The sequence below is a fragment of the Chironomus tepperi genome, unplaced genomic scaffold (genome assembly GCF_022539635.2).
Source record: "Chironomus tepperi strain 1889 unplaced genomic scaffold, CSIRO-AGI_Ctep_v1 contig_354, whole genome shotgun sequence".
In the NCBI taxonomy this organism is placed as follows: Eukaryota; Metazoa; Arthropoda; class Insecta; order Diptera; family Chironomidae; genus Chironomus; species Chironomus tepperi.
The window spans coordinates 1,732,530-1,745,329 of NW_027226476.1; the positions used below are offsets into that span (position 1 = coordinate 1,732,530).

The window sequence follows — 12,800 nt, forward strand, 5'->3', positions numbered from 1 at the left end:
GGAGCGTAGCCAAATAGCTCATTATATCTCGACAGACACATGGCATCCAATTGGCAATTTTTGAGACAATTGACATGAAGATTGTCACTTGGATGCCATGACAGCCTATTGAACGCCATGATAGCCTTTTGGACGTCATGACAGCCTTTTGGACTCCATGAGAGCCACTTGGATGCCACCACAGCCACTTGGTTGCCATGAATAATTTCTGTCGATCGGGCATTAATTGTTGCTTAATCTATTAATTCCCAGAAAACAGAAAAATCCAGAAAAATCAGAACTAAATGGCCATTTACCGACTGTAAAGATTTAATTTGCTTTATTTCATCTATTAAGTCGTAAAATTCATATTATTATGCTTCCAAATTACAGTTCAATTCTTTGATTTCTTCCAGAAAGAACTCTGTTATGCATAAATTGATTACTATCTTGTGGAAAAATACTCTGAATATTCAATTAAGCTGGCATATAAAATTTTATTATTAAATGAACTCAAATCTACAGAAATAGAACGGAAAAGCAATGAACTTGCAGGAACCCCTTTCTTTACATATGTACATATTGAATATTTTGAACTATTTACAAAAAACAGACCTGTATGTTTGATTTGTGAACTGAATAATTAATAAGTCTACAAATCAAACAACATTAACTACCCAAAGTGATAAATGAGAACAATTCATGATAGTGAAAGTGCTAAAAGTTAAAAAAAAATCCCACAGTGCACAACTATGAATTATGATGATTATTGATACAAAAGAATTAATATTATTTTCATTTGATGTGTTTTTTTTTTGGAAATAGTTTAATGGATATTGATTTGCAGTACATATGTGTGAATGTTTGTATGATTTTCGATGTGAATGGAATGTAGAAGGCTGATCAACAGTTTTTTGAATTTATCAACTATGTTTGCTTAAATTCCCATATTATTTGGAATGCCAAGGGATGGAATAGTGAACAATAATAGGAATAGAGTCCAACGAGGTTCTGGTTAGTACAGAATGGATTGACTTAGCATGCCGTCATCCATTTATACTAACAAAAGAGAGCCGAACAATTATTTAGCAATTATTTAGCGAGCTATAACCAGCGATGGAGCCAATTTCAACCAATATCATCTGATGGAGGATATGGATCACATTTGATCTGTACGGCCAACGAAATAAGCAAGTGAGTATGCCTTTCGCATAAGCTAGGATTCGAACCTACGCAACCCCAACTCTGAGGAAAAATTCCAATTTCATAGAATTAATAGCAATTTTCATCAGACAGATGTACAAAATCATAAATTTGTCATCAATCTAGCCAGAGAGAGTTGGATATAAATGTACAACTGCCCTCACTCAATTCACAAGCCTAATAAAAAATGCAACAATGTTTGAGTCATTTTAGCACACTTGGTCATCATCATGCTTTAAAAATATGTTAAAAATATATAAAAACAGAATGAGGATAGAGAGACTACTTTAAAAATGCTGTAAGCAGTAAGCAATACAAAAGACGTACCAAGCGTCATCCATAACTCATGCAGAAAAAACTCATCAAATATGAATTTCAATAAAAACGGAAAAATGAACGGAAAGAAATTTTTCATGAGACGAAACCGACAGAGCATCATCATTGGTACAATAGGATGTCGTTGAATCTCAAATTATGAAAATCTATATGTAGAGCAATAACAACGATTATCTACGGCTGCAAATGTTCCTAATGACATCATATATCTTTCACTTTTATTCTTTTACAAAAGGAGATATTAATGACGCTATTAAAAATATTTTACGTCAGGAGACATCCACACACTTATACATATAAGATTATCAGGTATTTTTTTTTCGGATAAGGAATGAAAATAGACAAAGGAAGGAACGCAATTTTGGAATGAGGAGAAATTATGTGCTGTTAACAAACGATTTGAAAATGATTACTTGAGATTTGTACGTGAATATAAATTCAACATTCAGCATCTAGAATATTGTGCGTGAAAATATTTCGACTACGAATGAAATTAATTAAATTCCTCAGTTGATATCATTACATTTGTTTAAAGACTAGGCGACTTAAAGGGAGATTAATTTTCAACAAGAAAACTTTTTCCTTTTGACGCGGGATGAGGACAATTAAAGTCTATACACTAATTTGCTTGCTTTTCGACATTCAATGTCAATTTGGGGAAAGGGGGAAATAGATTTTTAGAATTTTGATTTGCATTTTACTGGATTATCGCACTTGTGTGAAGTTAGATTCAAAATTCTATTCTCAATGATTAGTTGATACAGGCCAATACTTCAGACATGATCAAACATAGACCATTTTTTAATGTCCACAGAAATTTTCCGATCATTGTGGTTGTAATTTTGTAGCTAACTTCACACAAGTTCGAACATTTCGAAATTGCTTCAAAAATAATTTCGAATTCTTCGAAAATACAACAAAATTTAAAGGAAATTCCGAAAAAATTGATGTCGAATTGTAAAAAGTGAAAAGAAAAATGGAATTGAAAATTTATTTAATTTGTGCTTTATTCAAATTCTTTCATGTTTATCATTCTTGTGAGGTTGTAAGTTCAATAATTCGTTAATAACATTTGATTCTTTTTTTCAATGATATGATTAAGATTCTCTATGCGTATTTTAATGTAATTATATTACTTGTATATTCTCAATATTCTATATCTTAATATTAGCTGCATACACTATCATCATCAGCCGCACATGATGCATTGGCATGTGATGGAGCGAGAAATAATCGGCCAGTACCACAAATGCATACTTGATAAAATTTATGATCTGCCGAGCGGTCTGGCTTCGATTTCTCATAATAAGAAGGCGGTCGAGTTGTTTTCATATTTGAGACTATAATACCCTCAGCGTCAAAGAGAATCTAATGATTATGATATTTGCATAAATTATTTTATATCAATGTCTAATTGAAAATTATTTTTAAAAAAGAACTTACCTTTTTTGCACGTAAAGTTATATCTTCTAAGCTTGAAGCCTCTATACTACCAGAAACCGAATGAATGTAAATCGTTTGTGATGCTTGCATTTCTATAGAACGTGTTGGGGACTCGAGTCTAAATTAATTAAATAATATCATAAAATTACATTTTAATTAAACTATTAAATATGCATTATATTTATTTATTACTTTAAATCCTGTCCTGGTTCAGCCTTTACTATTGGTGTTTGGATCGAGTTTCTGGAAAGTAATTTAGTATTAGTATTTAGTAGCAGAGTACTATGATAGCACACGAGGTTACTACTTCATATAGTAAGACACAGTCCCCAATACTTCAGTTTACTTACTCAAAAATCAATCCTCCGTCCCCTTCAATCCTAAGCTTTTCAGCAGCAATTTCAACTAAATCCCGATCAACATAAAACAATGTCCTCCCATAAGGATCTGTAACTTTGAATTTTTTGGCATGTACCTCGAACTTGTCGTGTCCTATAAAATTTATTAAATTATTTTAAGCTTTTAAATGATGTTAAGCTTCAACTTACCAAGAAATAATTGATTTTCTACGTCGTTATAAGCATCTCTTGTGTTGAATGTTAAGTTCCTTGAAGACTCTGTAGAGATTGTAAAGACAATTTATGATGAAGATTCTTATGGACTTAAAAAAGGGACAACTAACCAAATACTAACGGCTGCCCATGTCTTGACTTAATATGTGAGGTCTTTAATTCATCTAGAAACATCGCTTGTCCATCAAGCTGTATACCTCCCTCAACTATTCTCATTTGACCCATTCCATCCTTAAATAAAATAATATGTGTGTTCATGTGTGATATGATTCAGTCATACGTTAATATGAAGTAATAACAAATGAAGAGCATTAAAATGTTTTTAGTGTACAAAAAGATGATGATGGTTGATGAGGGCAATAGCATACATTATTATATAATTAGCTTGGAAACCCCATACTCATTTCTATAGTCTTCAAATTATTTCATCTGAATATTTCGCATTCTATTAAATACGTGTCATGTTTTAAACACACAAAAAAAGAACTAAAGCTTTAAAAAAATAATATTGAGGACAGAATGAATGAATGGATGGAAAAAAAAACAGAAACTTTTGGGAATTAAAATATAGAATATGAGATTTTTATGTCTCTCATAAAAATGTCACGTTTCATTAACTCTTTATAATTCTCCTTTTGAAATGTGAAATTTGCCTATGGTAAGGATGTTATGTCTTTCCTGAATATTACAACGTTTTTTTGCTCTCTCTCGAATTAATAGAAAAAGTTGCATTTTTCCAGTTCCATTGAAAAAAAAGTACATTTTAAAGCTCTTCATTATGCAGGAATTATTTAATACCTTAGATACTTCGAGAACCTTCAGCACCCATAATGTAAGGGCTAAGTTAATTGATATTAATACCATAAGTAGAAATATAATGAAATAAAGGCATTGCTTTCTCCAGCCATAGATTGAATTCTTATTATTTCCACCATTAGTTCCCACCATCCCTCGTTGATTCTCTTGTATTTGTTGATTGTTTTGATTAGAACTTGTGTATGTCTGATTATTATTCTGCTCCACAGTCACTGCTCGCTTTCCCATCATTTATTTCCGTTTTTATTACATGAGAGTTTATGCTTCCTGTAAAACACAAAAAGAGGAAAGACGATGATGATGAATTTCTTTCGTACATCTGATACTTTTTCATAACAGACTGTCTATTAAATACAGGTTTTACACTCCAAATGGATACAAATGAAAGAAAACTTTTTGACAATCACTTTCCCTTTTCCCCCCATTATGACAATAAAGGATTCGGTACTCTCATGTTTTTAATCCAGGTGAAGACAACAAATTGTTTTTTGTGTGATTCAAGACGAAAACCTGGTTAATGTAAAATATATGTACATAAGGTAATGCAAATTCATAACACAAATGGACTTATTAATGTTACATTTTTTCAACATCCCGCATGATGCCATTAAGCAATTGTACTGTACTTGTTTTTGGCTTCTTCTTCCTCAACATTTTTTTTCGTGTTTATAAAACAAGCACATTTTGTTGTTTTTTTGGGAAAGTACTAAAATGTGTTTTAAATATATTTTTTTTGTGGTAGCAAGGACAACACCTTGTAGACGTAAAGGCGATGAAATACGAGAAAAATCCGTGTAGTTTGAGTCTGGAGGTTCTGAAGTGTTGGGATTTTATCTCGAATATGGAGCAGAGTGAGGCTTTAGCTTCACCGAGTTGACAACTGGACGTAATGTCTAGCACCAAAAATGGAGCTATTCACAGAATATATCGTTAGTTGACTATAGGTCTCTTTATTATGTAAAGCTGCCCACTCGGCTTCATATCGACTGTAGGGACAGCATGTCTATAATGAAGATTAATATTCCAGACTATCAGTGACAATACAAAACAGAACAGCACATTTAATTTATTATTTTAAGAAATTTATCATGAAAAAAACAATTTTTAATCACACCAACAACCGCAAAAATCCAAACCGCACTAGAACCACTATTTTGCATACAGAAATTTTTTGTAAATCATCCGAAAAAGAGCAGTAACATAATGATCTTTTTGGATTCCCTCGTGTGCAATATTTTGTTGTCGTTTGTATACATTTCATAAAAATATATTCAGGACTTTTTAATGTAAACATTCACAGATATGAAATGTACATGCATACAATAATAATAGTAATTTTTGCCCCTTTTTTCTAAACTTCTAAAAATCAAACTAGATTATATATAAAATATTTGTAAATATTTAATCCATTTGGAAATTGAGTATTCTCATAATTTTATCTAAGAGAGATGATTACTATAACTATGGATGTAGAAATTTTGATGAAGGTAGTCATTGTCATGTACCTGTGTATGTCCCCATTCTTTAATTCCCTAATGCGTATTATAAATGTCATTATATTTGAAAATGAGAAAGCTCTAAGATTGAGAAAGTTTTTAACCCCTTTACATGAGTGCCGTATTGTAGAGACTGTACATATTTTATCAACTTGCTATAAAAACTTCAACAAATTCACTAACTTGAAGTTCACAACACCCTTTTAGCTTACTTATTATGTTTCTATCTATTTTGATTAGACACTTTTATAAATAAACAAATAATTTCATCCTAATTTATAAATATTTATGAGACGAATAATGGAAATTACTGCTGAAATCACAGCTAATAAATTTAATGGCTTGTAAATAATTTCCTTAAGAGTAAGTGGTTACGTGTAGAGATTTGTTGTTATTTTTGGAGTGAGTTAAATTGGTTCCGTGATTATGTTGAGGGCAACGGTAGCCTATTTTTAAGATTGTGGTACAGAAATCATGAGTTTGAGACTTTAGAGTGCCAAATCTGAATGAAAATACAGTAGACAGCTTCCTTTTGAACATTTTAGTCAGAAATTCAATCTAAGGCAAGCTACTCAATGTACAGTATAGTTACTTAATGGTAGCAGCTTATTGATATTTCAAATTTAAGGCTTAATTTAGTTAAATAATGTAAAAGATGTTTATTGTTTGAAGATTGAAAACAGACTAAACATTTATATCAAGTGGACTATCAACTTATGCAAACAAGGGAGTTAAACTAGTTGTAGTTGCTCAGATAATTCAAAAATGAAATGATTGTTGATATTCTCAAAAGCTAATTCATATTTGAAATAAACTTCAAACTGATTTCAAACTCTGACAAATTTACACAAAGGGAGTCGTTCTAATTATGCTTTTAAACTCAAATATTGAAAATATTTTGATCACCTGAGAAATAATTTTTTTACGAGAATATTTCGTGCGAGAAAAAATTTACGATTTTTCCACTCAAGGCAAAGTTTTTAAAAATAGAAATATTTACACAATAATTAATTAGATTAATGACCATGTAAATGATTGATTTGATTGAAAAGTTGTGCACTTTAATTAAAATATTTTCTTTATCACTAATATTCACTTATAATTTTGACAAATTTTGTCTTGATAAGACTTTTCACAATTGTTCGACCTGATGATCATCCAATAAGACACTAAGAAAATTTTTCTTTCTCCTCTCAAAAATTCATTTTCATAAAAAAATCTCAATTTTTCTCAAAAATTTTCACATAAAAAAAATATTTTTTTGTGTGTTCAACTGAGAGTGTTTTAATTATAAAAATGTTCTTTCTGTGACGTCATTAAGTGCTCCTATTTTTAAAATTTCTCAATTTTCTTTCTGAATTAAAAAATGTTTTTGATTTTCTTCTTTTCTCTTCTTGTTGAAACGTGATCTGCATAATTTAGTATGATCTGTATAGCTTAATATTTATATATTTTGTTGTGAGTATTTTTAATCATATTACCTGTTGTTGGTTGATATTTAATGACGATCTCGGTTTACTTCTTGCCTTTATAAATGCATATGAATTAATAATGACGATGATTTTCTGCACAAAATACTTTTCGATGAATGAAAGAAAATTTTAAATCAAATATTCCGTTTGTACTTTGTATTAAGTTTTATAGCATCGTCATATACATAATATAGAGATGACCTTCTCATAATCTGATTTCGTTGTTACTTATTTCATTAGTTTCCATTAACCACTGTATTTGTACATACATCAGATTTGTCGGGATGTATGACTTGTTGTCAATGATTTTTTTTTTGTGTCTTATAGAATGGAAAGACAAACTTCCCCTCTTAAAAACAACAAATTATTCACTTTGTGGAATTAAGTCTTGTTCATTTAAGATTTTTTTCTTCTTCTTCTGTCTTTTCAAAAGACATTTTACTGTTTAAACAAATTTGTTCATAAATTATTCATCATAAAAACATCATCATCATCATCATTATTTTTTAAGAATCTTGTATTTATATTAAATCTTTAATTAATGGTTTAAATATTTATGCTGTGCTTTTTGTGTCTTTTTTTTTTTTGACGAGAAAATCAAATTAATTCAAAAAGCTTTTATTTGTTTCACTCTCTCGTGTTTTTTAATGTTCTACATACAATCGGCCTGCTTTATTTTACTTTAAAGTCAGAGTTGTTGTGTTTTTAGAATAATTAAATTGAGGTTTTAAGGGTTTTGTAAAGAGTTTTTTGTGGATTTTGGGAATGAAATTTGGTTTGGGATGATTTAGTTTTAGATATTTACATTTATTCCATTGACCTCAAGTCTATCATTCAGGTCTGCTCTAAAACTCTTTTGTTATTTTTTATAATTGTATAAATTACTGTTTTGTGAATTTTTTGTTAATGTTTCTCAACTTCTGTTTGAATTAACTTCGCACTTCTCTTCCAAAAATCAGAAACTTTCAAAAAATTTGTAATTTTTAAGAATTTTATTATCTGAGATTGAAGTTTGAAAACTTTCAAAATTATGAAAATTTAAAAATGAATTTTTTTTAGATTTATGAATTTAAAAATCATAAAAAATTGGATTTTTCACAATTTTTGAGATACAAAATCATAAAATGAGCCATTTTTAAAAATTTAAATTATTCTAAATACTACAGAAACAATTTGATTTTAAATTAAAACTTTTTGTAAAAAATCTTTGAATTTTTAAAATCTCTTCTTTAAAGTGCCACGAATAAGCTTCATCAAGAAGTGTGCCGTCAACTGAAAAACATTGGCAGACACAGTCTTGAGGAAACCAGAGAGAAATCTATATTTATGTCACATTCTGATCTCTTGAGACTTTAAGCAACGATCCGTATGACCCTTGATCGATTTTTTATTAAAGAAGTAAGCAACCTTCACATGATCAATTCTCAGACATAGCTAGCAGAAAATTAAATTCCTTTTAAAAATCCACTAATTGAATTCACACATCACGAAACAATTTACCCAACTGCTTCATAAACTCATTCGCATGAATAATAATTTTATTCATATGGCTTAATTACAAAAAGCACAGCAACTGTCAACACCAACTCTGTGTAGAGCACTTTTAGAAATGCGAAAAGAATTGAAAAATTCTAAATTACTTCTCAACAAATGAGCTTCAATTATTTTTCATTTGACTTATTTCAACGCCTACAAATTATTGTAATAATTTATATATGAATCTATGTGAGAGAATGAACATTTGTAGTAAATTAATCAATTCTTTTTCTCCTCACTATATTTCACTATTTCCTTTACTATTCATTGTAATAATCACTGTTTACACACATAGTTCAAATAAATTTTTCTGCTTGATTTATAAACAACACTAATGCTATAAAAAGATTAAAAAACACCTAAAATCATATCGGCATTTTTGATCTTAACAATAACAACAACTATGTTCAGTCTGGTGGTAATAAACACTAGTCTTTTAATTTGTATTAATTACATTATGCACGAAAACCAAATGAGCATTTTTGAGTATTTTTACTTCCTTAATACGGTAGGATATACTCGGCTTATTGTACAATAAACTAAAAAAAGTTTTTAATTTTTTATTTTAAACTTTTGATTTTTTGTTCCAAACTCATAGAACGCATAGACTATACTAAAATATTTTGATTGCACACTTTCAACTTGTGACTAGTTACATTCATTCAGCAAGCAGTCTTCTTGTCTTCTTTTGCTGTTCAATTTCCAGAAGCATGTTGGAAAATTATTTTCTCTCTCATTTTCCAACTTTCCATTCCACTCAATTTTTCTTGTATCCTTTATGTTTGGTGTGTGGAAAAGCACGTGTCAAATAGCACTTGAATAACACGGCATGTACATTGGGTTATTATGTTTGATTGATGAAAATATTATAACATTTTGACTTGCAATAATTTTTATTGTGTATTGTTATGGATTTTTTATGCCTACTCGATTGCTAATAAATAGACTATCGCCATTTCACTTGGAATTGAAGATATTTTTCTTGAGATTTGCTGTCTTTTACAGTAATTTTATGTATTTTCTATAGACCTTACCCTTTTATACATCAGAAGATGTTGATTTTAGAGATTAAAAGAGCTTAATTACTTCATTTTTGATCAATTTCAAAGTTATTGCAAATTTCATGTGTTTACTAAATGATCAACAAAGTTTTGTTCCCTTTTACAAATTTTAAATTTCACAAAACCGTAATTATCAACATAGTTTTGTTCCCTTTAACAATTTTTGAATTTCACGAAACCGTTATAAAATAGTTTGCAAAAGTTTTGTAGTGGCTACAAAAAGCAATTCATTTAACATTTTTATCAATTGCTTTGCAGTTTCTGTCCCTGGTTGACAAATAATTCTCATAACTTTTCGACCATTCGTACAACTTTTTTATTTCACCGCAATTCTCTATATAAAAAATAGACTTGTACACAAAAAGATGTTCAACTCATAGTTCATATACACAATTTTCCTAATAATAATCTTCTTATCACTATTTTGCAGAAGATGTTTGAGACATTCAGTTTAAGTTGTTCTTTCGCTTTTTTACTTCTTCGAGAATGCAACATTTTCTTGAGTGAAGTCGCTACATTCAAAATGATAGGATACATACAGGAGAGCAAAAAAAGAACGAAATCTTTTCATACAAAATAACATGATTAATTAAAGCACTTTATTATGCTTTATTTAAGAATGTTTTATGTGTTACAGGCAGTAATGTTGCGTTTAAACGATACGAAGGATGGAAAAAAATGGAATTGATAACAAGTGGAAAAGAAGATGAATGATTTAGCTACGTGTGAATCAATTAAAGGTGAAAATGGATAGACGGAAAAATTTAAATAACACAATCGGAAATAGCGATGGAAAATGGAATTTTCTCTTATTCTATTTGTGCCTTTAATGAACTTCACATCACATAAATGGCTTCAAGATATCTCCGGCAAGTAAAAAGTCATCAATAAATAACGTGACATGAATGCACTGCATCCTTGAAAATCAAATATTATTATTGAGTTGTGATGTCAGAGATCTACTGACTTGTATAGCAGTTTTTTACTAGCACTACAGTGAGATGAGAAAAGAAACACCGTAAAGGAAACTTTTATATGAGCGCGGCTACAATGGATTGCGAAAACTAACGTAATTTTGAGTGGAACTTTTTTTTGAGAAATTTGCTCTTTAGATTGGATTGTCCGTAAACTAATGACTAAATAAGCTTTGCTCACGAACTATAATTCATTTAACATCATTTAATTGTTAATTAAGCAAGTAATTAAGCCAAATTTCATTCTTAAAATCTCGATGTGGAAATGTAAACAAACTAAAATTTTTGTCAATCAAGCAGTTAAGTTCCATCTAAGCACATTTGATTGAACGAATGAACATAACTAGGGAGTGAGAAATGTTATGAAATCACACAATAATCAATTTGAAATCCAACATATTTATTCCTTCGTGAATTTCACATACCTGTAGATGTGTTCAATTGTGAATCACATCCATATATATAGACGATCGACAAAGCTTACAATGATTTGAGACAAGAGCAAGGATGAAAATAAAATGATTATTTTCCTGAATAATGTATTTATGTTCTACTCTCACGTGTACAAAGGAAAATAACACAAGCCTGTAATGTACTGAATTTTGATGGATTTATGTGTGTAAGACAAGATTGAATTGAATGTTTCCTTTATGTTATTTTCTTTCGTATTGTAGGAGGGAGCTCAAACCTGACATACATCCTTGTATAAAAGGAAATCCAACAAATCTTTGTAACTCTATGAAAACATGGTTAAATTTTGCCGACGTACAAATATATTACAACAATATTCACGTCATTTTCCCACAGGATTTGGTACTCATTGTTCAATAAATATTCAATTATTGCCAGCATTTATTCTCTATTCAGTCAGTATAGTATTCACACAAAATTGAGCAATAAAGGAACATTTTTTATATTTTCCTTCCACATTTCTTTCTTCATTGCCTTTTTGCTTTTAATACGGATATACGTTATATCGTATCAGAATCAGTCGAAATGTATATACTCTAATTATGAAAGAGGAAGGAATACGTCTATTGAAGATGCGAATGAAATTTTAATACTTTGATTTTTCGATCCTTCCTTCTACCTTTAATTTTTTATTGCTTTCATATAGCTATTGAGGGAAAATGATAGGGATGGGAACTGACAGACATAGTTTGACATAGTTAAATTTTTAACGGTTTTCGAAAATTCAAATTTCGAACAAATTTGAAAAGTTCAAATTTTTAACGGTTTTAAAAGATTTAAATTTTAAGAAATTTTCAAAAAACTGAATTTAATCAATAATAAGCATCCCCTGCACAAATCGACTTTCCTCAATTTCCCAATCTCTGTTTATCTTTCAAACCACCCATTCCTTCCTTATTCTTTCGTTTTTTCATGCCAGAAGAACCAAGAAAAGAAAATTTTCTGTTATTAGTTCTCTCTTTTTACCTCTACTCCTATCCATTTATTCCTCAAAATTAATTTCATTCAATCGTTTTGGAATTTTCCTCCTTTTCAATTTCTTCTCATAACACGGAAAAGGTTGCCAATAATGGAAACAATTAAAATATTTTATAAACATTCTTTGAACTATTTGTTTCTCGAGTTTAAAATTTTTAATTAGCATCGTCTATATTGCATGCACACGTTAGAGCTACAAATCATGTGATTATGTTTGTAATTTATGGAGTTTATAGCGTCACTAAGTGATGCATTAAAAATATTATTAAAATTATTGATCTTATGGTTGTTGAAGTAAGGAAGTCATTTAAGTTTTGGAGTTCAATCTGCTTTTTGGGGTTAATTCAGGGGCATACAAGTTGAGGTCAAATTTAGGGATGTCACGAATTTGGGTACTCAATTACGGATCAATTAGGGAACAAAGTTAAATTTGAGGTTAGTTTTTGATTTTTGAGGCTATGTC

At 29.7% G+C, this 12,800-nt stretch overlaps 1 protein-coding gene across 4 annotated transcripts; it reads right to left on the bottom strand.

The window, feature by feature from the left end:
• Window positions 1-2,507: 2,507 nt before the first annotated feature.
• Window positions 2,508-7,765, bottom strand: Scgdelta (sarcoglycan delta). 4 transcript variants are annotated; one of them, XM_070645872.1, is made up of 8 exons: window positions 7,327-7,765; window positions 4,332-4,616; window positions 3,644-3,764; window positions 3,510-3,578; window positions 3,312-3,453; window positions 3,154-3,204; window positions 2,962-3,079; window positions 2,508-2,886 (listed from the first exon to the last, which is right to left on the bottom strand). In XM_070645872.1, the coding sequence occupies exons 2-8, from the start codon at window positions 4,578-4,580 to the stop codon at window positions 2,686-2,688; spliced, it is 951 nt and encodes a 316-aa protein (XP_070501973.1). In that variant the 5' UTR covers window positions 4,581-4,616; window positions 7,327-7,765; the 3' UTR covers window positions 2,508-2,685. The 4 variants fall into 4 exon arrangements, with proteins under 4 accessions (XP_070501973.1, XP_070501972.1, XP_070501971.1 ...); XM_070645871.1 differs by lacking the exon at window positions 7,327-7,765 and adding an exon at window positions 6,870-7,003; XM_070645870.1 differs by lacking the exon at window positions 7,327-7,765 and adding an exon at window positions 6,846-6,996.
• Between the last annotated feature and the right edge of the window lie 5,035 nt (window positions 7,766-12,800).

Coding starts and splice junctions, on each gene's coding strand:
- Scgdelta (XM_070645872.1), bottom strand. CDS start 4,580: ATGATGGGAAAGCGAGCAGTGACTGTGGAGCAGAATAATAATCAGACA. Junction 3,765..4,331: donor AGGTTCTCGAAGTATCTAAG/GTATTAAATAAT, acceptor ATTTTATTTAAG/GATGGAATGGGTCAAATGAG. Junction 3,454..3,509: donor AGAAAATCAATTATTTCTTG/GTAAGTTGAAGC, acceptor TAAATTTTATAG/GACACGACAAGTTCGAGGTA.